This window comes from Carettochelys insculpta, chromosome 10, assembly GCF_033958435.1.
Source record: "Carettochelys insculpta isolate YL-2023 chromosome 10, ASM3395843v1, whole genome shotgun sequence".
Classification (NCBI taxonomy): domain Eukaryota; kingdom Metazoa; phylum Chordata; order Testudines; family Carettochelyidae; genus Carettochelys; species Carettochelys insculpta.
Genome location: NC_134146.1, coordinates 46,720,837 through 46,746,264, shown reverse-complemented (window position 1 = coordinate 46,746,264; position 25,428 = coordinate 46,720,837). Strand labels below are relative to the sequence as shown.

The 25,428-nt window shown below is 43.9% G+C and overlaps 1 protein-coding gene across 5 annotated transcripts in view; it reads right to left on the bottom strand.

The window, feature by feature from the left end:
• Positions 1-1,251: 1,251 nt before the first annotated feature.
• Positions 1,252-25,428, bottom strand: part of ABCC5 (ATP binding cassette subfamily C member 5) — a 65,236-nt gene continuing 41,059 nt past the window's right edge. For 4 of the 5 annotated variants that reach the window (XM_075004341.1, XM_075004343.1, XM_075004342.1 and 1 more), the window contains 19 exons: positions 23,927-23,998; positions 23,298-23,422; positions 22,132-22,204; positions 21,405-21,608; positions 20,558-20,701; positions 18,183-18,285; positions 17,098-17,282; positions 14,524-14,670; positions 13,965-14,094; positions 12,961-13,114; positions 12,194-12,322; positions 11,597-11,783; positions 10,661-10,750; positions 9,246-9,435; positions 8,125-8,284; positions 7,199-7,277; positions 6,241-6,354; positions 4,433-4,597; positions 1,252-2,861 (listed from right to left, as the gene is read on the bottom strand). In XM_075004341.1, coding sequence (XP_074860442.1) covers positions 2,760-2,861; positions 4,433-4,597; positions 6,241-6,354; positions 7,199-7,277; positions 8,125-8,284; positions 9,246-9,435; positions 10,661-10,750; positions 11,597-11,783; positions 12,194-12,322; positions 12,961-13,114; positions 13,965-14,094; positions 14,524-14,670; positions 17,098-17,282; positions 18,183-18,285; positions 20,558-20,701; positions 21,405-21,608; positions 22,132-22,204; positions 23,298-23,422; positions 23,927-23,998 — 2,553 coding nt within the window. In that variant the 3' untranslated portion in view covers positions 1,252-2,759. The remainder of the gene's footprint in view (positions 2,862-4,432; positions 4,598-6,240; positions 6,355-7,198; positions 7,278-8,124; positions 8,285-9,245; positions 9,436-10,660; positions 10,751-11,596; positions 11,784-12,193; positions 12,323-12,960; positions 13,115-13,964; positions 14,095-14,523; positions 14,671-17,097; positions 17,283-18,182; positions 18,286-20,557; positions 20,702-21,404; positions 21,609-22,131; positions 22,205-23,297; positions 23,423-23,926; positions 23,999-25,428) is intronic. The other variant, XM_075004344.1, reaches the window with a different exon arrangement.

Sequence of the window (25,428 nt, the reverse complement as noted above, 5' to 3'; positions counted from 1 at the left end):
GTATCCCCCGACATTACAGCTTGGATCCTAACAAGCGGGGGGACAGGCAAAACTACAAATGCTCCCCTTGGACTCGACTCACATTAATATAAAAACACTCAAGTTGAGTCCACATAAAGAGAGGGTGTATTGTAATAGAAAATACTGAAATTATTTCTGCATCTCCCAAGAGTGGCAGTAGTCTGGCAAAACAGCAAGGTAACTCACATTGTGCTAGCCCCCCCTCCCGCTAATCATCTTCTCCAAGGTATACAGCAGCATAGCAACTAGCAATGATGTGGGGGGCATGCACTACGCTGGCATAGCAGCTACCTGGTCAGTCAGCTGCTTGATGTCAGCCAACACGCATGTGATTTCTTGAATTTGTTTCCACCAATATGACTAAACAGAGTAAGTTCAATTTCTTTTTTGAAAAAAAAAAAAAACAGAATGAGTGAAAATACTACCGCTGCTGAGGAACCCGTACCATCTGGCTTGATACTGTTTTGATATCTGACACTGATGGTAAATATTTTGTTATTAAAACTAGATACTGTTACTTTTTCAGTGTCTCGATACTTGATTAAATGACTTCATTTTGTTTTTGCTGTGTGTCAATGTTTGGGGGGGGCCGGGTTTTTTGGTTTGACAAAAATCATAAGTATTCTGCATAAAAATATTGTTTGGTGTTCTGTGGCATCAAAAAGTTTAAGAAACACTGTTTTATGCTCCCTGTCCTGCTCAGTACTCTCACTTGTCATGCCCTGTACCAGGCAATGTGGAAATAAAACGCTGTACCTCTCTTGTCCAGCACCCTGGGGACCTGACTGATACTGGATGAGAGAAATTGTGGGATGACTGCAGGTCAATATTTTCTAGCACATTACCAACACATTCACTGCTTACTGGGCTCTTAGAAGATATTAAGGGGGTAAATTACATATAAATAACATCATGGAACATTGAAAGCCAGGACTGGTGGCTGCAAACAAACTTCATGGGACTGCAAGAAGCTTGGCCACACCCAAGATAAACAGTCATCCGGCTAACTAAAACCATGCCAGATTACAGAGTTTGCAGACCCAGCAAATTCTGGATTAGAGATGTTCCACCTGAACTGTTCTGACTTAAAAAAGGGCAAGTCAGCTGCTGCAGATGGGAGTTTCTCTTGATGCACCAAACCAATTATGATTCAGTAGTTGGGCTCCCCACCAACCGCCCTGCTGTTCAGCAGTAACTCAGGTGCCCCAAAGAAACAGCTCCACACAAGAGTTTACAAAACCCAAAATAGTTTTATTCACTTTTTCAGATTTTTGCCTCGACAAGACATTTTGCAAACATGCAAAGGTTACAAAACGTCCAAGTTGACAAAGACATGCAATGCTGACCATTCAGTAAGTCACAGCTATAACTGGAATGACCGTGCCCACCTGGGCCCCTGGAGCAGGGATGGTGTACAGTAATCATGGTAACGTACCACACGGGACTCAGCAACCTGAGGTAGGTCTCTTTACAGTAAGAAAGTTACTTCCTTCCAGTGTCACACCCTGATCAGCAGGAACCTGTTCAAAATTGCAGAAGATTTTGGGGGGTTAAGGTAATAAGTGTCTCAGATCGAAACAGGAAATGCTGATGTATTTTAAGCTTACTGTAAGTGAGCAGCAGTGAGCGAGTGTTATGTACGCCATTAAGAACCAATCTAAAACCTGTAAGGAGCATGAGCAGCTTCACGAGAAAGGATTCAGCTGGAGCAGCGTGGGACGGAAACGACTTTACTGCCAGCAACCAAGGGCTTGGATTTGAACATCCGAGAGCAATTGTTTTACTGTAGGTTGTTCCATGAACATTTAAATTCTAGTCACAAGTTAGATCAGCGAAGCAGGCAGAGTTTGGTTATTTTAACAGAAACAGAACCCAAACTCCACTCAGACATTAGGGAATGGGCTGCATTCCCATTTATTGCACCAGGATGCTGCACGAGAGCGAGCTGCTGCATTCCCATTACTGCCCCAGGACACTGAGTGACCGTGGAATCTTCATGGGACCGAGAAGCAGTCTGCTCCCCGAACCACTCAGGTGATGATAAAAAAGCTACCCTGAGAAAGCATCCTGGGAAGCAGCAGCAGCAGTGATGCTCCAAACAGCTTTGACAAGAGCTACTATGCAATAGAGTTACACCACAGAGCCCTTCCCCCCTGTGCAGGACAACAATGATGGGACGTTGAAGGACATTACTGCAAAGCTTCACTTCCATTCAGACACGCAGAAAATCCAGCACTATGAAAAGACCAACTGTAAGAGACTAAATGGCGCCTAATACAGTCTGATAAAGCCAGCTCTAGTACCGTAAACTGTACAAAAATTATAGAAAAGAATATGCACTGTTATTAATACAGTGCTCATTTTAATATAAAATAAACAGCTTACATTTCCACTGTAAATATAGGCTATGTACAGAATTATGTATAGATATAGCTACATGTATAAAGCTTCATTATAGGCCTCTGATACATTTAGAACTATGGCTCCCTGAGCCATTTGTAGAGTGCATTTAGTAACCAAAAAAAAAAAAAAATTAGTAATGAATATGGAATAAATACAATAAAAACAGGAAGAATTCTTAGAGGATTTTAAAAAGTCTCCAGCTTGACACGTTGTGCTAAAAATTAAAAAGATGAAAAGGCAATAATCTGCTTTGAGAATGAGGAGGCGGAGGGGGAGCTGGCCTGCCACAGGCAGGGAGCGGAGCCCTCCAAATTAAAGTGACTTTATCCTGAATTTTAGCCCTTGACAGCAACCTTGTTCTCTGCAGCAGCAAACATGGCATAGAAGCGCGAGTTCTCATTGGACAGAAGGGCAGACGGCGTGTCAAATTCCACTACCTAAAACAAAGTGGGGAGTTTTCATGAATGAAACAGCATAAGAGGTTGCCAGAGCAGAACATATGTCAACAACATAATGATGAACCAGAGGACTCCACACAAGAAATTAAGCCCAGGGCAATTTATTCCAGGCCCTGACTCCCTGCCCACATGGCCCCCTGAAGCCACACAGACAGACTGCATAATGCCAAGTTTGGGGCACTCCTTTTTTGCCTGGCATTTTAAAAAAATCATTCCCTGGATTTCCACCTGCTAGAAAAAAAATACAGCAATAGAAGACAGCTTCCTGGTTCGTTATCCAGCCTCCTTTCGCAGATCGGGCTGTACACCCTACTTATGGCATCCCCTTTAAAACTTTAGATTGTGTTCTATTAAGACTGAAACCTCTTACTTTCCCGCTTTCATCTTCCTACCATCAAGAGTTTCCATTATTTTCTCTAAGTGCCCACTTCCACAAGAAGACAGAGCCTCTACCCAGAAAACATTTATGGCAGAACAATAAGTGGTGCAGGGCAAAGAGGGAGGGATGGAGAGCACTGTGCAATGGGTGAAGGCACCAATGAGGGCAGGATGAACCAGATGCCTTCACCACATTAGCTTTAAAAACCTACACCTGGCACATGCTCCACAGCGAGCCAATGCTGCTCCAGGTGCCAGCTAAACTTTTACTGAGAATCAGTGTACCTAGCTCCCTGCTGGCCCAGAATGCAAGAGAAAATTCTGAGACAGACACACAGCCACACACCCCATCCCTGGCAGCAGGCCAATGATAAGTGCCACAGTAACAGTCTATGCATATCTGAACAACAGGCATGCAAATTAATTACATAGGGAGGGGTGTAACTCAGAGGAATGGGAAAAAAAATAAAAAATATATGTATGTTAAATTTCAGGAAGAGAGAGTTTTCTAAGACTGATCCAGATGTGGAACAGTCTTGAGGGCTGGGGTACACATTCCCTGACACTTGGGACATTTCAATTTCAAATGAGACTGGACAAAACACTAGGAATGGACCACAAGAGATAATCCTGCATTGGCTCGGAGAGACAGGCTTGGTAGGACACAATGGGTTTCTTCTTCTGACTTCTAGGATTCACAGTAAACCCCAAATGTGAAACATGCAGTGTAGAGCCCCCATACGAAAACCAGATGCCTCTCTCCCAGCCACTTCTTACTGCAGGGCTGCACAACAGCAGTAGGTCAAATAGCACTGCACCATAAAGGAGCGGCAGACAGCTCTTAAACCTGTTGGAAACCCCATAGACAGGTTAATTCCAAGTGATGGGATTGCTCCAACATACCTGCTTCTAGATGTGTTTGGTGTTTTTTAAAGAAAAGCAGGACAAAAAATTCATTCCCTTTGATCTGGTCATGCTGCCAGCCCCTTATCCCAACGCTGACTAATCCTGACAAAGGGGCAGAAGAACATACAGCCACTAATAGTGTAGCTTTCCACATTGGAGGTACAAGTTCAACTTGGCTATGTAAGCAGCTCCAGCACACAGGCTATACCTGGACCCAATGCAACCTACACAAATTCTAATCACACAGGCAATGTGCTACTAATTACCTGTCCTTGTGTTAGCACCATGATCCGATCAGAGCCCAGCACAGTGTGCAGACGGTGAGCAATTGTTAGCATAGTGCAGTCTGCAAATGCCTCCCGGACAGTCTCCTGAATAAGTAAATCTGTCTCGGTGTCCATAGCAGCTGTTGCTTCATCCAGTATCAAAATCTGCAAGGGGCACATAATGCAGACTTTACAGTTTACCCACTTCCCCCCAGTGCACAGACGCACACAGCATGGGCTGAAGACACTCCTGCTTGTTGCCATGACACCAGGAATGGCTGATAATTTTAACAGTGCTTCTTGCACTTTAGGAGGGTACCTAGTGCACAGGCAGACCCAGTCTCTCCCTAGGCCTTGTTTGCTAGGAGCATTTTATGATCGCATGTCCGCGGCCCTGTCAGAGAAGGGGCTGTGGAACAGAGCTCAAACTTTAAGCTCACTCAGTTTTGTATTCAGTGGCTGAATCTCAGATTTGAACTTGACCAGTGAACTACTCCTAGTTCACAAAGGGGAACAGCTTTTGGAGAGAGGATGGGATGAATGAAGGCTAGGAAATCTGCATTACCAATCAGCTGTCTGGGACTTAAAATACTGTTTTGTAGAACTGCTCACTCTCTCAAGAGCATTAACATGGTACCTACCTTGCAGCAGTTTTCACTAGCTTGTATCACACAACTAGCCTGAGAAAGGAAGAGATTCCTTACTTTGTCCCACATCCAGCCCCGCTTAGCTCAAACCCATGCCATCTTTACCCCAGAGAGGTGACAACAGCTCCAACGCTGCAACTCACATGGGCTTTCTTGTTCCATGCAGTCTCTACTTCCAAGTTTCCATGCCCAAAGACAATTTCCCTTTGACTGATACCTCCCCTGCTCTTTAGATGCCATGTTGCCACCCACACCTGGAATTAGTCAATATTGCCCTTAGTAACCTGCAGGAGGTCACTACCAAACAGATACTCTACTGGAATAGCAGCTCCTCAAATCTCATCAGCTAAGCTAGGCGGGTATGGTATTTAATATGATACAAGAGACCCTGGGCGCTACAGGCAGATCTTAGTTGAGCCCACAGGTCCTTCTAAGCTTGCACTGTATCTGATGGGCCCTGAGAGATGGGGTGCAGATGAGAGGGAAGTCTACTGCACTGATGGAAGTGCCATTTTTGATGAGATAAAAACAAGATGTGAAAACCCAATGGCAGCCACTTTTTTAAAAAAGCAGTTTAACCCTGACTCCCGGTCATGTTCCACTTGAATCCATCTGTTCTGAGCTACCTAAAATCCTTTCTTCATTAAAATTATTATTCAATGGCCTTCCTAAAAGAGCAAAAACCTTTATAATTTTGATCGCACAGAATAGCCTCATTTCCATTTCTAGGGGTTACATTTCAGTGGAAGGGGAAGTGATCCTTGCACTGAAAACAAATCACTTAGATACCTTCAGCATGAATGGAGCAATGTAAAATATCAGCTCTGCAACAAGCTTGGCCAGCACTAACAAAGGGAGTTGGAACCTACTGCTCTCATGCAACTGGGACGATCCCTAACTCCAAGTCATGAGGACAGCCCGTCTCTAGCTGTTAACAAGTAACATGTCTCTGGATACACCTAAGGCTCGTAGGATGTCCTGAAGGCCTGACACCTGCCAAAGGAATGCCTTCTCCGCTCTCCTGACTCCATGTATATGTGGCACCTACAACTCCCTTGACAGCAAGGGAATGATAACAGGGATGAATATGGCCCAGAGAGCGGTCTTCTTGTGCTGCAATAACTGATCTCTCCAGCAATGTCTCCTCTCTCTGACACTCACCTTACAACGACGCAGCAAGGCTCTGGCTATGCACAGTAACTGCCTCTCCCCCACAGAGAAGTTCTCCCCATTTTCTATCACTTCCGCTTCCAGTTTCATAGGCAGCTGAGCAATCTGAAGGGAAAAGGGGAATGATTGAGGCTACCACACAGAGATGTCGCACCATCAACACGTGAACAAAACAACTGACACCACTGCTTCTATGCAAATTCAATGCCACTACAGGGCTAAGAAAAGCTCTCTCCACCCCTGCCACTCACCAAGCTGCCCAAGTTCTTCCACCCCCTCCAGTTCCCAGAAGGAACAGCTCATACTAAAGAACACACTGAACTAGAACCTGGTTAACTGAATGGGTCTGATAGCTTGTGCATTTTGCCAAGGCCAAAATGCCTCTTGTATTTGATAATGCTGCTGCGAATTTGTGATAGAATTCTGGACATGTAGGGCTAGACTAGAACATCAAGATGATTTCAGGAGGTAAATATTAGCTTGAAACAAGTCCCACTCATAAAGGCCCATAGCATATCCAGAAGTCACATCAGCACAAATATCCTGTCTGCTGACATTCTCTCCTGCCAAGAGCACACCTGAACCTGGCCCTGTGCTATGTAAGCTCCTACATGCTTGAGCCATACAAGCTCCAACAGAGCCTAATCTCCTGCAACCTCCCTAGTGAGGGAGGAGACAAGAGCTGATGGGGAAGCCACAATGAGACTTGTTGCAGGTGGCAAACAAACACAGAGCTCAGCACATGCCCATACGTACACCACCTCACCACCAGAAAAAGGACACAAGCTTTCCGGAAACCAGAAAAAAAAAAAAACAGCAAGGACAGATCGAAACTGACCTGTGAGTTTTCAAATGGGCAGTGGCCACTAGTGGGAGACAGATAAGGTCCGTGTATCTCTCTAACATAACCATACCCTTCTCTTCAACTTCCTCTGTGCATAATACTTACGCACTCCTTCATGTGAGTCCTTTCCAAGGCATCCCAGATTTGCTCCTCACTGTACTGGTTGAAAGGATCTAAGTTTGATCTAGAGGAGGAGGCAGAAAATGTAACAAGAATCTTTCACCACTATAACAATGAAATGGCAAACCTGTGACATTCTGACCCCTCGGGATGTGACGTTCTGACCCCTCATATCCACCCGCTGCAGCAACGTAATTCATACCATGGAAGTCAGACACCCTAGACATTCAAGGGTTAAAATGACTGAAAAACTAAAGAAGGTGGGGAAAAAAATACTATCAAGAAGTAAGGGCCTAAGGGAGATTTAAAGTAGGGAGGCTCCATGCAAGGCAACACAGAGCAATAATCATGCCCAATTCACTCTTTTCCAATAACCAGCCTGAACTCACACTTCACCTGTTTCTGGGTTTCCAGGGTGTTATGTTTTTAAATGCCTGTTAGAACAGTTATACCAAAATGAATGGTTAGAAGTGTCCTACCACTCCTAGGCTCTTACTGCACAGACCAGAGACAGGAGCAGGCTAGTGCCAGAAGAGCCAGCTTCTACTCTGAAACAGCACATGACACCAGATATCTCCCAGAACAAATGGCAAGTCAGTGACACCACTTGCTGTTTAGCAGACCAGATTCTAGTCAGTTTCACTTTGCTGCTATCCACATATGGTGCAAAATGCAAAGAGAACAACACAAGAGAAGGGATGTGGTATGCCACAGAACAAAATCAGCCAAGATGAACTGCTGAATGTTACATTAATGAGTCACTCTAGTTAGTACCCTGATGTTATGGGGAGAAGCGCTGCTTGGACCATTTAAAATTTGACTGCAAAATACACCACAGAAATGACCTTTCAAAGGTTAAAGTCAGTTTCAATGGCCCTTTTACCATCTTCATCGTCTACGGTCTCACTGACCTCACAGTTCCACTGAACAGCACAGGCTCTTGAGGGATTATTGAAAGTTTGCTCCGGAGATCTGCTAAACCAATGTCATTAATTTTCACTCCATCGATTTTAATGCAGCCTCCAGACAGTTCAACGAGACGAAAGAGTGCCATTCCAAGTGAGGACTTCCCTGAATGGACCAATGGGGAAAAAAAGCGAGCAGTGATTTTGGGAGCAGCAGCTCAGCAAAGCCTATAATTTAGGGACATAGGGATAGTTTAAAAGAATAAAACTACTGATGCAAAATGGCCTCCAAAAACAGTTCTGGTAGGCTTAATCCATCATCTTTAAAATCCCAAGCAATACCAATTCCTCATTTAGAGCAAGAACACTGAAACACAGCTAAAACTTTGATATCAACCTACTCACTAGTGGTTTTGAACCAAAAGCACGTTTTGAAGTGATACTCTTCAGAAGAGTTAGGGCCAAATGTGGCTGCCACAACCATGCAAACCAACAGGTGTACTTTAGGGGAAGAACGTGGCCATTAAAAGAAAGTTAGCTAGCCGTAGGCTCGCTGAGCAAACACAGGGTCTACTCAACACTGGGCAACGGCCGTGGATGACACTGGAATAAATTGGGTGAGGAGCTTGTGAAATCACCGTCACTGGAGAACTTTAAGGAGGAGGTTAGATAGGCATCTGTCAGGGATGGTGTTTGGCCCTGCCATGAGTGCACATGACTGGACCTGATGACCTCTACAGGTAGGTCCCTTTCACAGTTCTATGATTCTAGGACAGTTAGTATTATGCTGGCTGCATAGCTGGATTTTCTCTCTTCAAGAGTAATTACAGAGTCTTTGTCCACATGGGTCCCACTCCAGGTGTGCAGGTGCCTTGTGAGTTTGTTCACACACAGAAGGCACATGGTGCATCTTGAGGGGGATCTACATGAACAGTTTTGAAGAGCCAGGTCCGAAAGGTCCATAAGCCGTTTTTGTCCAGCGGGGCACCCAGCATCACGTTCTAACACCTTCAGCTTTGATGCTGCTGGAAGCATGTGCACAGTGGTGCAGGTCAATAAGAGCTAGCCAGTTACATCCCCAAATCTGCCAGCAAAGTGATTTACCACCACCCAGAGCTTCTGCTCACCTGACCCCGTCCGCCCAACAATGCCAATCTTTTCCTTGGGTTTGATGGTAAAGGACACTTTCTTGAGCACCAGAGGGAGGTTCTCTCGGTACCGCATCTCTGCGTTTTCAAAGACAACTTCGCCTTCTTGCGGCCAGTCCAGAGGGGGAGCTTTGTTCTTAATTCGAGCAGGAGCCTCCAGAGAAAGCGTCTTTAAAAACAAAAATAAAACCAAGATGTTTAGTTTCCAGCCAGCAAGATGCATCAACATGGCAAACTGGTCACCGCAGTTCTGAACAGGAGTTGGTTTCTTTGTATTGTAGATTTTGCCCCCTTCTTTCCTCCCCGCTGAGCTGGGGAGGGAAGAAACACCCCCAAAACTGATCCCAGATCTCTTGAATAGTGCTCTGCATTTCCCCACTACAGACCAGCCTCATGTGCTGCTTTATATGCTGCCTTATTGAGCATTTAAGCAAGGCAATGTTGCCCAGTGGCAAAGGCACCAGATTAGGAGTCAGGAGACTTGAGTTCAGTTCCTGGTTAGAACGTAAGAATAGCCATACTGGATCAGACCAAAGGTCCATTTAGCCCAGTATCCTGTTTTCTGACAGTGGCCAATGCCAGATACCCCAGAGGGGATGAACAAAACATGTAATCACCAAGTGATCCATCCCCTTCACCTATTCCCAGCTTCTGGTTCTGCTACTGGTTTGCTGGGTTACCTTGGCCAAGCCACGTCCCCACCTCATGCCTCAGTTTCCCCATCTGTAAAATGGGATGTTTACTCCCACGCAGGAATCTGCAGAGCAGTGATGTGGTCCTCTATACACACTTTCACCACATGCTATGTGCAATCACCCAGCAGGCCAGAGACCATGTGACCTTTGGAAGACCAGTGGTCTAATCAGTGGTCAACTGACCCCACATCCTAAACTTGGGCTTGAGAGTCACCTGACTGGAAATGACATGAATAAGCACTAGAAGAGGAAAACTATTATACACCTGGAAAAAAAAGTTACAAGATGCATTGTTCATGTCCATTCCAATACCCACCCTCCTGCCCCCTGTCAGAGTAAGCCAGCAAGAAAGTGAGGAGCTGGCAGGTCAGCCAGGATCTATACTGAGCACCATCAGGACATAACCCCAAGGGCACACAGGCCAGTGCCACTATGGGAAACATCTTCCAGCTACCGTGCTCTTGTGGCAACACACCCCTCTGAAGTGGCGAGTACTTTTCTTCCCCCAACTAAGAGCACCACTACCTCTAGTGAAGTCAGTTTTAAGCACATACACGTTTGCAGGAGCTGAGCCTCATCTCCTATTCCAAAGCAGGTGCCAATGCAGATACAGGCCAGGTCTCCTTCCTCTCTTGTCAAAAACATGAACAGCAACAAATTAACTGCACAAGAGGGTGAAAAGTTGAACTGCTGCCTTACCTTGATATAGTGATCAATCCTCTCCACTGAGGTGAAGCGAGCCTCTGTTTCAGAGGCCAGTCTGACTGTAAACTGGAATAATCCTGTTAACTGGAAAAGGGGAAGAAACAGGGACTGAACCATTTATTTCACAGAATTGGTTTATTCTTTGCATGTCAGAGACCTTTTCATTATCAATAGTCAATGGAACTTGGATGCCTAGATGCAAAATACACCTGTCTGTGGAAGCTTATTATTAATATTCAAAGATTTACAATTCCCATCAGTAATTGTCTGTGGAAGACCCAAAAATCAGCAAAATGACTTGAGGTTTCAAAACCAGCCACTTAATATAATGCTATTCTCTTACTGGACCCACTTCTGTTGGTGAGAAACTTTTGAGCTTACACTGAGTTGATTGTAAGCTCAAAAGCTGTCCTCACACCAAGGAAAGTTGGTCCAGTAAACGATATTAGCTAACTCACTTTGTCTCTCTAACCTCCTGGGACTAACATAGCATTTTGCATTGTAGCCAAGTTTTTCATTTTGTTACACCTTGTTAAAGCCAGAGGGCACAAAAAAACCAATATCAGGACTAACGTCCATGAATTCTAAGCATAACTAGTATAAACTAAAGATCCAAGTAACATCTTACCAAGCCATCTGATTGGTTAACATGCGTGTTAATTCTCTAGAAATAACCGGGGAAAAAATATACAATATTCAATCTAACACCCAAAACAGCAGCCAACAGCAAGAATCTCAAGCCTGACATCTCTCAACCTATCCTGAACCCCTAGGAAAGACCCTAATCCTTAATTACCACTGTTCCATTATCAACAGAACCATCAGTCTCTCTGCCATCTCCCACAGCACTGCTTTCAGTATGCTATTACCTAAACCAAGATGCTAGAGATTCAGTCAGATTCTAGAACTCAGTTGTGGACAACATCTCACCTGGACAGCATAAGAGATGGCAAGCCCAGCATATGCAGGAGGAATCTGGCCATGCATTAAAACAATCATGAGGCCAGTGGTTGTGATGAGGGCAATGCTGATGACATCTAGTCGTACGGCCAGCCAGCGCATTGCACAGCTGAACAGGTAAAATGGTGCTTGATTGTTATCCAGCAGCTCTTGGTACCTGGAAGCATATAAGGGAGAAATCTGAAAAGGGGCAGATGCACTTCTTTGAAGTTTTATATTTAATGATGCCACTTTTAATGCTGCTGCATGTAATTAATATGAGAATTCATGTGGATCGACAAGTCCTCGTTCTTGCCTTTCATGCAGTACGCTCTCCAAACTAGGCACAAGAAAAAGGATTTGCAAAGACACAATTTTAATCCTTCTAAACTACATGAGAGATCTGCTCATCTTAGTGGTTTTATAGCCAAGAACAAGCTGACAAACAGCCCACGAGGGATGACTCAGTATCCACCACCTCCTTTCCCCATGTAAACTGAGTAACATCTTCCGGGAGAAACCAAATAGCTACCAACCCCAAATCCTGTTCATACGAGTCTTATCCCATGCTAAACAAACGGTACTCACCTGTGCAGGAATTCCTGCCCTTTATTGTAGGCATGGATTGTAGAGAGACCCTGAATACTAGATGTAATGTGAGACAGGAATGGAGACTGTGTGATGTTGTCCAGACGCTTCAGCTCACGAATAAAGACTCTGGAAGAGACAAAGAAGCAGATCTGAGGGATTCATACAACCAGCAGGGCCCACAGAAACTGTGGACCAGGGTGCGGAGGGGTGGGAGTATGTGCGCTGGTTGGCTCTGTGCCCCCAGAAGTGGCAGTGTGTCAAGCAATCACACACTAGCACCATCCAGACTGCAGTACTCTTCCTCTCCCACTGGTCCTCAGAGCTGCACGGAGCAGCACTGTGACAGCAATTCAAGGAACAAGAGAGTAGCCACACTGGGTCAGACCAACGGTCTGTTAGTATCCAGTCTTCCAACAGTGGCCAATGCCAGGTGCCCCAAAGGAAGTGAACAGAACAGGGAATCACCACTTGATCCACCATGTAGCCCAAACCCAACCTTCGACAAACAGAGGCTAGGAACACTATTCCTATCTATCTGGGCTAATAGCCATTGATGGACCTATACAAGGGACCCAGGGCTCCAGCTGCCACTGCTGTGGCCGTGAGCTCCAGGCCCCTTTGAATTTCTGGGCTCCAATGCAACTATCTCCTGTTACCATTTCCCCGCATCAGCATGCCTGCACAACACCAGCCTGAAGAACGCACTGCCCGATTCACTTACAGTAGAGAGCGTCTGACCCACAAAAGGTGACTGGTGAGCTTACCTAGAGACAACATGCAAAATCGTGAAGAGGACGACAAGGGGTCCCACTGCCATAAGGAACCACGGGAAGACTCCAGCGATCACCCCAACACAGAAAAAAACCAAGATGACATTCTGAACAAACATTTCAGCTTGAAATGGCAAGCGGACATCAACTGGAAGAAAGGGGGAGAGAAAGAGGGAGGTCTTGGGAACAGGAGCCAAATGACCTAAATAAAGCAATTCAGTCTAGCTTCTACAATGTCACACCATTTCTAGGGATGCTAGTTTTGAAGACTTATTTAAGGTATGAAGTCTTGCTCCTCAATGAGGGTCATTGTCTTCTACAAGGCTATTTATCTTCATAATTGCTCCTCCCTCCAAACCCCATATAAATAAGGTAACTACTGCAGCAGCACTGGCCATTAAGCTCTTTGCTCTTAACTTGCCATAAAAAGACAACAAGATACAGATGGAAACAATAAGATGAAAGGTCTGGTAGCAACCTGGAGCCTCAGGACATAACTGGAGCCTCCAGGACCAATGTTACTATATAGGGTATGACTGAGTCTTCAGATTCTGCCAGCATCACTCTTCCCAAACAATTTAAAGGCCTCCAGTGCAGAGAGAAGTAAGTAACAGTTTTATTTTGAGGAAAAAAACCACACCCAAAAAAAATCTACAATAAAATTAATTTCATCCTAGTAATCCTGTGGGCAAATTACCAGCAGTACCCCCGCACTGACAGGTAGGAGTCCATATGAATGAGATTTAGGTATGAAATTGCATTACTGTATTTCTTTTGGCCTGATCTGGGGCTTTCTACTCACTGTCTAACCTTGCCTTGACCCAATTCTTAACTTATCTATTTCTGACAGGCCATGTTCACCAAAGGCTTGTAATGTCTATTGACAGACCTTCAAGTCACCTTCATCACTGCAGCCAGCCATTAGCATGCACAAGTGAGTGAAATGGAAGGCCTGAACGCAAAGTGTGCTTTGTGATGGCAGACCGAGAGGAACACACCTTCATCCATATCTTTGGAGAACCGGTTGAGAATCCGCCCAGTGGGTGTAGTGTCAAAGAACTTCATGGGGCTGCGAAGAATCCGTCGGAAGAGTTCATCATGAAGCCGGGAGGAAGCTCTAAGTGTTCCCTGGTAACAAAACAAAAAAGGCTACTGGGGGTATGCAGGGATGTCTGGCTACGCTGTCACACTTCACACCCACCACCAAACAATTGAGCTGGCTTGCTGTGACCAAGGGGCCAAAATTGGCTTCAGCCCCAACCCAAAAGCAAATTCTCTGTTCTTGCAGTCTTGAAGGCAGCCACACCATCTGTACTGCTAGGCAGTAAAAGGAAGATAGTGATCTGAAAGAGGCTTTAACAGTAAAGAAGTGAGCATCCCCAGATGATGGAAAGTTGCAGCCAGCCCAACTCATGTTTGTACTGGCCCAAATTCAGCAAGTCTTTCTTGGGAGCTGCAGTCAGCCTCTTTGCAATACCAACAAGAGATAATCGGAACACCAAAGGCCCCAGCCATGCAGAAAAAGAGGGGGAAAAGACACAATTGGCCAGTGCATACCTTGACAAAGACAACCCCACGAACAGCTTTCAGAATCAACATCACTCCCATAGAGAGCGCATAGATGCCGGCATAGTAGCGCATATGAGGGTTATCTTTCATACTGTTGCTCACAACAGTTTCATTTCCCAACATCACGGTGGTGTTCTGTGTGAAATCCAAGGTCCCAGTTACATGATTGCAGAAAACAGGAGCACGCCAGAGGCTCACTGTGCCTGAGGCAATTTGAGGACTCTCTCTAGCACATACTTTTTTTAAAACAAAAATTTTAGGAAAGCTTTGTTATTTTAAATTTTGAATGGGAAAACACCCATGACAAATCTGGAGTTGCAGAGAAATCCAAGTCCTCTCACACATACCCCCACCCCCCAAAAAGGAAACTTGCTATTCTCAAGCAGACACCCCAGATCCTGTCAGCTGACTCATGCGCATAGCCACTGTCTGCCTTCATACCCACCTCAGACTCGACTCCATCCCAGTCGTGCCTCAGTCAGGACCATGTTTTATCATGCAAGGCACTGTAACACCACAAGGTGATCCACCCCCTTGATTTGACCCAATGTCCCTTTTATCTTAACTGCAGCTGCACTCGGCACTGTGGATTTAATCTATAAATTGGGTCTATCAATACACCCAAACCTCTCTCCCCAACTAATTCAGTGGCATTTAGCTGTCAGTTTATCGGGTGTTACTTCTATCTGAGCGCACTTGTGTATGCTTGTGCACATGGCAATTCAACTGTAGCTCCATTCCCCCAATTTATCATCTTCAGTAAATGAAGTGACTTTACATGTTCTAGCCTTGTCCCAGTCATTAATAGTTTTGCACACCAATTAAAATAAATAGCATTCTGCAAATGCCCATGAAGTATATGCACTAACTCTAGCCTTCTTTTGCATTAATTCTTTAGTCTCCTAAATTAATCTCCTTGTGCATGTCTTCACTACAAGCCAGAATGCAGCAGGGGTCAATTTATCAGGTCTAGTTTGTTGGTTACTTTCCCATTAATTCCTGTACTTCCCAGAATAAGAGTAAGGGAAGCCAATGGAGGGTTTTTTTGTTGTTGTTGATACAGCATGGTGTGAACTCCGCAACAAGTAGATTTAAGCTATGCCGATTTGAGTTCCACTACTACTATTACTCAAGTTGCATAGCTTAGATTGACCTATCCCTGAAGTGTAGACCTGCGCTCTAACTGTATTTGGGGTATTTAAGGTTCCATGTGAATGTGTGTCTAGGAACTTCCTAAAAAGTATAAGAAGTCCTGTGGCACCCTACAGACTAATGGCCACAGGACTTCTTGTTGTTTTTGAAGATACAGACTAACTTGTCTACCTCTCTGATACTAAAAAGTACAGAGATACTTGAATATTGAAGACCAGATCCCAGAGTAAATGAATTAACAGCAAACAGATTCTTCCAAAAAAGGTGCAAGAAATCTACAAATAGGGTAAATGTGGAATAATGTGTGCTCCTGTTGGGTTCACACTCTAACCCTTAAGCAGACACTAATCCCTAAGTAGAGTACGAGACACGTACAAACAGCTAATTGTAAAATGCCGTGTACAGTCCAATTTGAAGTAATCAGTAGTATTATTTTGCAAGTAACTTTTGCACTTTTTGTTAATATTATTAGTTTATTGTCCTAGTTTTTCCTGTTTATTTCCGATCCTCATTTTTATGTCCTCCAGTTTTAGTTAATCACCTTACTATTTACTTTAAGAACCTTAGGTACTTGTACTTCTTTATGCCTTGTCATTTAAATACATCCTTTACCATCCCTCATTTGTGTATCATGAAAAAAGTAAAGTGCAGTTTTTTGCTCCCTGTGATTAACTTTTTTCTTGTTGCAGCTAATTTAGAATAATTGGTCACTGATCTCCCCTGGTTTGGACACAAACTGGACTACCACCATAACAGGGATGAATTTTACGTAGTTCCCCATAAGCTAGCTCTCCACCAACTTTTTAAATGCCAGGCAAGTTTCACCAAAGAGGCTTTTAGCTAATGTGCATAATGGCCAGGCTATTTCATGTAATGAGCGTCTCTTATTGCGCATGGCTTTTCAATCTTTATATTTACCCATATGCCATCTAAGCCACACAATGGGGAAAACAATGCCCCATCCTAGGTTGTGATGCCCAGCTCCCCAACTAATCCTAATTGTCAACGACTGTCATCTCTGTTAACAAAATAATAGTAAACCACCGGATGCCCAGGTCACACTGACAGAAAAGTGATGGACAAAATTAGCTATTGCACTTGATGTTTGAATACTCTAAAGGTACTTCTCCCCCTTTCTCCCCACACTGTTCTGCTTCCTTTCCTTAAGCTGACAGACCCAAGGGAAAAGGGGTCCTACATCAGACTGCATGAGCTATTGCCTTTTTCTCATCCTGTGAATTTCTGTCAGGCTCGGGGACTAGCTTCTTTCAGATGAGATCACTTGCCAGAGAGCCCTCCTAACTACCTTCCTTTCAGAAGCACAATGAAGTTTGCTCTAGACCATCCCAAGCAAGCCTACGAAGCAATCCCCCTACCTGCCTGTCACTTACAAGTTCCAACTCCTCTTACCCCACTGCCTTGCTTGATCCAGTAACTCAGCCACCAGTTGCTGAATGCTGTGCTGCCCACATTTAGCACAAAGAGAGCCATGATGATCAGGAATGCAAAGGGGCCTCCAGCTGCCTGGATATAAATGCCATAAACCGACCATGGGACAGAGCCTTTGCCCTTCTCTTCCAACTGCACCAGCTGGCCTAGGAAATACAAAAAGGAGTGAGAAAAGGGTGAGATGAGAAGAGCTGCTACATAAAATTTCAAGCAATTACCTTCTTAACATACAAAGGGCTGGTGTCAAGATAGTATTCTTCCCACGAGGCTCATGGTAGAACAGTGGGGTCCCCAAACTATGGGGCATGCCTTCTCTGGGAGGCACAGGGGAATGTTTGGAGGTGGTGTGGCAGGGCTTGGGACATTCCCCAAATGGGTGGAGAGGAAGTACCACCCAGCATAACTCAGTCCCCAGCTTTGCCTCCAGCCCAGGATTCCATTGTGGGTAAATGGTGCACACCAGCAAAAGTGTGGGGAGCACTGCTGCACAGAGGAGTTCTGAGAGCCCAGTTGTTACTTGCACAAAGAACTCAAAGATTGAAGCAATAAAAGAAAACCACAGAAGACATTTCAAAGGCAGAGTCATAAAAGCATGGAAAGTATGTGAAGGCTCCAACATCATCAGCTAGGGATCAAAAGATGCTGATTTTTGGCACCTGTTAAGAGTTATTTTTGTTAACAATTATAGGGCAGAGCCAGCCCTTCCATCCTTTATGGACAGGTGCTGCTTCCTCCCCGGAACTCAGCATTAAGTAAATACAAATGCCCTCTCACAATTACAGGGAAGAGATGCATGGGAACTAGGGATGCTAATAACTGAAACCATCACATGACATATGCTGATAATATCTTTCCCTTCCAATTTATTTAAACTGAAATAGTACCAAACAGACTATCGTGAAGTTCACAGTGATCACTGTTTAACCTGCTGCACTTGTGCTGTGTGACCAAGCTGAGTGACCACGATGGTCACTCTTTGAAAGCTGCCCCACATATCAGAGTCATTGATGTCATGATTAAAGTCAAAAATTCAATTCCACAGTTACCTTCTTCCTTCTTCACCACTTTCTCCTTCTTCACAGACCCTGCTTTGGTGTTTTTATCCTGGGGTCTTTTTAAAGAACTACTTGTGCTCTTCTTTAGATTAATCTGTAGAAAAACAAGCTACACTGAAACATACTAAAGCAGTGGCTCTCAATCTATTTACTAGTGTGAGCTTCTTCTGCAGTGCTCTCCATGTTACGCGAGTTGAATTCCCACAATATATATATTACCCTGAGTATGTTACATAGGCTGCAGCTATGTGTCCCAATTGGGCCATAGGCTGAAAACCACTGTGTTAGAGTCATCTGTTTTTTCAGACAGATACAGAGATCAGAACCACAACTACAATTCTTTTTAAAATTGTGCATTCTAAAGAGCACAAGGCCTGTCAGTAGTTTAGTGTACAAAGCCAGACAAGATATTCATTGGAAAGAACACTGCCCATCATCTCTATACATGATTTCACTAGGACTGACTGCATACCACGGACAGAGTAAGTTCTCCTTTCCTATTGTTCTGTGCTGTTAGCTGCTTGTACTGTGGTAATGTCCAAAGGACCCATATCAGGTTGAGGGTGCCCCTGTGCTAAGTGCTGCCCATGCACATGAGAGGGAGGTGGATGTGACCCCGGCTCCAAAGAGAGTCTACAGCCTAACCAAGACACCTCTCTCAGAAACTGCCACAGGCTCCTTTCAGACAGGTACATAGGAGTTGATAGCCTCTTCCAAATACAGCGTTGCTCCCAAGACAGCCTAAGCAGCCACTATAGAGCAAAATTTCTCAGAGGCGGGGTAGCCATGTTAGTCTGTAGCTTCACAAATAAGCTTGGATGAAAACGGAGTGGAAGAAAAGTCCAGATTCTAGTTTTCCACTCAGATTCCATCTGAGGAAGCTGGTTTTACCCACAAAAGATCATGACTTAACACATTTGTTAGCCTCTAAGGTCCCACGGGACTTTTTGTTATTTACAGAGCAAAATGTGGCCTATGTATCTCTAGACACTGAATACACAACCTCCAAGGAACACACACCAAAATTACTGTTCTAAACATTTGTCAGTCATTCTCACGAATACATTATACTCTGTTTGGAGATTGTACAGTTTAATTTTCAGGCTACCCCACTAAAACCCTCATGCACCTTTGAGACCCTCTTCCCAGTCCATATGCTTAAGAGCTTGCTCACACATGTAGTGAAACTAGAGATAATATCTAATATCTCCATCAAGGCCTTCTCGCAAGCCTATATGGACTTCCTATACACTGCCCATTCCTTGTGCTAGTGCTTATGGAGAGGAAATGCAAGTAAGAGCATCGCACATTAACCATGATTGCTTTAAATTTTAAAATGACAGCACCACAATCTTCACAGCACTGAGGAAGGGCGTTTGAGGTTAACAGACTACATTCCTCTGCCTCTTCCATCAGCAGTGTCAAGCAGAAACTCCAATCAAGCAGCTATCACAATTCCATCTCACTGGAATGTCTCCGGGCTGATGTTTGTAGGAGGCATTTATTCAATCTACGAAGAGACTGGCCTTTTATCTCTTAGAAAAATAACCTGGCTTTGTGCTTACCAAACCTAATTCAATTACAATAAGGACATCAATTTTTGTTCTGAATTTTTAACAGCATTCTGAGAGCTCTTTCCAACAAACAGCAAGAACACACTTAACTCCCAGGCATGGCTGTTGAGGAAAATATTGTGGGAAGGACAAGAGAAAATTAAATGTTAACTATTAACACCATAGACAATCTCCCATGATTCCTGTTACACTACTTGAAGCCTTTTCTGCAATGCATTAAAGGGTGGCAAGCTGACTGAAATAGAGCACACAAATCCCAGCTGCATTTATGGCTATTTGTCCTCAGCAGTCTCACTAGCTTCTGCTCCCCACCCCCAATTTTAAATCAGAAGAGGGCATGTCTGGATTTAAATTCCAGCCATCTGCTGAGTAGGACTTTTGGAAAAGCAATGTTATTTCTGTTGTGTCTCAGTGCTCTCATGCTAGAAAAATAGGAAAGAAGAAATCAGAAAGAAGCCAGGGAGAAATATATAAAAGTAACAGCTGGGATGAGTTGCACTAATTTAGGAAGACAGCTTCTAAAAATGAAGTGCGCATTTCCTCTGTGCAATACAGTATAAGCCGATACTTCTCCTCCATATTAGATAAACTAGTTCAGGGGCAGGACTGCATAAGAGAGGCCATCTCTAAAAGAGAGATCTTGAAACTAATTACAAAATGCCAAGCCAGCAGAGAACAGCCTGCAAGAGACTCAAACTGCCGAATTAACAAACCATGTTATTTTCCTGACTTCTTTCAAGGGACTAAGCACAGGCATCTGTCATACTATATAAAAAAAATGGAGTGGGGTACCTCAATATGTGGTGTCTCTCCCAGCTGCAGGCTATTAAAAATGGCTGCATAGTCACCATTTAAGTTCATCAGTCCCTCGTGGCTTCCTCTTTCGGTGATACAGCCCTCTTTCATGAAGATGACTTCATCGCAATCAACAAGATACTGGAGAAAATGACAGTGAGAATACAGCTTCCTTATCTCAGATCGTCAAAAAAACCCACCAGTACCCTCCCATTTAAACTTACACCCTTGAGGAAGTGAAAGTCAGCCAAAATTCTAATAATATAAACCTAACTGGTGAAGAACCTGCACTGATGAGAGCACTGCGATCACTTCCACAGCATGTTCAAAACGCTGCTGCGGTGACTGAGCAGAGACTTTCTGCAGAATGCTGGGGAGATGCTTTCAGGGCGCTTTGAACACTACAAATTCTCACACATCACTTACAAGGAGCTTTCTGAGCAGAACAGGTGACAAGAACCCAGTCTCAGAGAACATTTACTTATACTAACCCCAAGCCGGATTCACTGACATCAGATCTCAGGTACTCTATAATGAGAAACAGGCTTGATGTACTTCGGCATCTAGATTAATACAAAAAACTTCTTCCAGCCTAGTGACCCCTCTCCAAGATCTACTCCCAGCTCCTATTAGCTTCCTACCAGGCAACACTAGCTATTTACATCATTGCCAATCTTCTGTGTGCAACACACAAATGAATACAAATATTATCTAGCCTGAAGGAGAATGCATCATGTAACAGATGGAAATCTACAGCAGGAGGCAAAAGTAGTTACTAAAAATAGTAGCCCTAAAGCTTTATATCAGAGAAGAGGGAAGAAAGGAAGTGTAAGGGACACTGTACCTGCAGTTGATGGGTGATGAACAGGACCGTTTTTGACTTCAGATGCTTCCTTATGGCACTGTTAAAAATGTGGTTTCCTACATGGGCGTCTAAGGCACTAAGAGGATCATCAAGGATGTAAATATTCTTGTCACTGTACAGGGCTCGGGCAAGACTGATCCTCTGCCGTTGGCCTCCACTCAGGTTAGCACCTCGTTCACCTATCTGCATCATATATACAATGTCATTTAATTTTGCAACATTTAATACAAGACCCAAAGTCCAATTCATTCCTCATATAACTAATAAGTTTACGGAGCAGTAGCAAAAATCAGAATGGGTCACAATAAAATTTAAGCAACTCACTCATTCACCGTGAAAAGAACACTTACAGCAAATATCTCTAAAGCAAACGTGCTAGAAATAGTCCTGTCAAATAGCCAGAGATTGCTATTTTAATTACTTATTTTTAATCTAAGTTTCAGAAGGCCTCACTTTATGGAAACCATTTCACAGTCCAATTGGGAAAAAAAAAAAAAAAAGTCCCACACTACCAATATTGCTTGAGTTATCAGCCACCATAGAGTCCAGGATCTAGAAATGTGCATTTCACATGGAAAAGAATGATGTGCCCATCTGTTTTTCACCACACGTGTCTGGTGCCTCCCCTACCCCACCACAGCTGATCAGGCTAACACTATATTCCACCCATCCCATTCACTATTTTATTGCCCCCCAAGATTTTTACCTCTGTCAGGTCTCCATTTGGTAAGATGGCTAGGTCAGGCCTCAGACAGCAGCCATTTAACACAGTGTTATACCTAAATAATATGGATAAGACAAGCAGTGAGCAGTCGCACTTATGGAGGTACCTTGCTAAGGGAGCATTATTTTTAATCCCACACAACGACCGGACAATCTTGTGGCTTTGCGTAATCAAGAAACGGTTACTCCTCTTTTCATAACTGTTTTTCAAGACTTGCTGTTCATGTCCATTCCAATCAGAAGTGCACGGTAAATGGAAGGTTTTTCCCTAGCAGGTACCCATAGCATTGGTCTGGCAGCCCCCTAAAATCATGCCTTCATGGTGCTCAGTATAGATCCCTGCTGATCCACCCCCACCCCAGTTCTCTCTTTCAGCCAGTGGCAGTAGCTGGAATGTCCCTTGCTCCAGCAAGTTACTCAGCAGTTACATTGTTTGTTGAAAAGCTTATAGCTGGTTGGTTGGTTTTAAGTTTCAGTTACAGGGTTTCCTCTATTTTAACCCTGCTGCCCCTGGGCATGACACAGTCTGTGGGATTTAAGACCAACAAGGACTACACAAAACACATGCCAAAGAGTGACCCCCACACATCCTACTTAAGGTGTCTGGGAGAAGGTCACCAAAAAGACCATTAAAAAGGCATTAGAATGCACATGAACAAGCACACGAACTATGGATCTGCTTCATCAATAAATTGCATATGATTCTCTGGGAGCAATTTCAGCAGACCTATGAGAGGCACAGGGAAGAGCACCCAAGTTCACTTGTGAGGCAATGCTAGCACAGACTCTGGTGAAGATCCATGGGGTAGAAAGTTATGTGGCCCTTTCCACATGTAAACAGCAGTGCAACATAAACAGATTTTGCATGGAGGAGGAGGAGGAGGAACGTGTGGCTGAAGAAGCCACAGAGTGCACCAGTCCAGCACCTCGCCACAGCAGCAGCTACCAGCAGAACTCAGAGTTCTAGTGGGAGTTAAAGCTGCCGTCCTACAGAGGATGGGTATAGAAACACCAACTGCCAGAATGAACAGCCCCTCTGGTGCAGGTGTCTTGGGCAGTGAGGTATAAGTCCTCCCTGCACCATTCTTCCTGACATTGGCTCAAGAATCCTTAAACTTCCAGACTCTAAAGTGTTCCACTGGGACAAACCTTTCTTCATCAAACTCCTTTCCAAAAAGGATGTTGTCTCTAAGTGTAGCATTGAGAATCCAGGCCTGCTGGGCAACATAGGCAAAAGTTCCATTCACTGCAATGCTACCTTCCAGCAGAGTCATCTAGAAGACAAGGGAGAAGTTATTGAAATTATGCTATTCCAGGTATAAGGTGGCTGGGCATGTAATCCCGTTACATGAAAGAAAGAAGCAAAACCAGCACAGAACATAACTCAAAGACCCACCATGTGTTTGTTTTGCAAGGTGCTACATAAAATACCCAATGTTTATTCTAAACTTCTCTGAAGCTTGACTTTCATGTACTGTGCATACATGGATAGATTGCCACAAGGGCTCAGACACCTATATGAAGTAGCTAGATCTTCAGCATGGCTCAGCACTAACAATTCCCAAGGAACGCAGAAGTTGCCCTTGTGAAAATCAGTTGCACAATATAAAAAGCATTCATCTAATAGATTATAGCAGTCTTAAGACTGTAACCTAAATGCGATCTAGTTAACCAGTGTATGATCTGAATTATAAATCAGATTAATCATCATATGTAATGAGACCAATTAAATTTAGCTCCTGGCAGAAAATGGAATAATAGAAATATACAATTCTCACCTGTCCTAAAATGGCTGAAATAAGTGAGGTTTTTCCACTTCCCACACTGCCACAAATCCCAACAAGTTTCCCCTAAAATAGAAAAAAAAAAATTGAGTGACAGAAATGAGTTAATTCCCCTAGACACTCTACAGTACCTCAAACAGAAAGGGGATTTAAATGCTAAAGCTAATGGAAATGGGTATGTCAGATGAGAGAATGCCCAAGTCCAGCCTTTCTCCCATTCTAAACAAGCAGTTGGTGAACATTCTCCATCTGCAATCAAAGAACTGAGTGAATGTGAAAGGCAGATGCACTGAGTTATTAAGCTTTCCTCTGTATAAAGACAAGTGGCCCGTATCTTTCCATTGGGCTCCATCAGTGAAGCTGAAAATGCTGACTTCAGCTCTATACCCACAGTCCCAGGAAGATATTGCCTGAGTGAACAGAGTACGGAAGGGCTGTCCAATACAATGCAAGTCTTTCCACTAAATTCAGTGAGCTCTGTATTAGTCCCCAAATGGCCACAGAGTTGAAGGAACTAACTTATGAGAAAAATAGCTTTGGAAAGTTTGGCTAGGAGACGACTATGGGGGCGAGGAGGAAAGGTAACAACTTACTATGGTACAGGCTTAACATGGATGAGTGAAGACAGATGTTCAGTGTGATACATAAGGATCCATGGTCAGGGTTAATGGAAGAAGAGATTTAAGCTATCAGACAGATACCTTCCGGACTGTGAGATGGATTTGATTTAGAAAAAGCCAGTGTATTACTTGCAACTTTTAACAGGTTGGACAACAGAATCAGAAACGATCTGTAGGGAACAATTTTGCCTTGGCTCCCAGACAGAAGATCCAAGAAGTCTTTCCAACTCCAACTGCCCTCCCTAGCCTTCTATTAGTCTACGAGACCCAGTCAACAGTACTGAATGGTGCTTCTGATGCCTACATTAAATACCCAATGAATGTATTGAAATTATTCTAGTTCGAAAAGAACCAAAAATTAAAACAAGTATCAGTGAAAAAACTGTCAGCTGTAGGGACTGGATAAGAACACTGCTGGACTCCTGTAAGTAAACTGTCTTGCTCTTACCACAATGTAGCTTTATACTATCAAATATTAGTCTTCTTTTAAAGTTGCTGAAAACTCCTTAAGACTATGTGGTCATGTTGTTCAAGTGACAGGGTTTCAAGTACATTCCTATTCGACTACACAAAAGACGTTCTCAGTTCTTTTACAAATAGCTCCGTAGTAGAATGCATAAAACACATTTAAGTGTGCGCTGAATTAAGACTGATGTAGCATCTATGAGTCCCACTGTATCCTTCTACAGCAGTGTAATGGGGGACTATAGATTGTTAAGGTGAAACACCTCTGCTATGCTACAATCAGAGCACTCAATCATTTCACTTGCACAAAGCCCTCAGTTTAAGTGAGCATCTACAAACGTTACAAACAGCTATGGAGATATGTTTTGTCCTGAAGACCCTTACTCCCATGTTAAGTTCTCTGCCTACCTC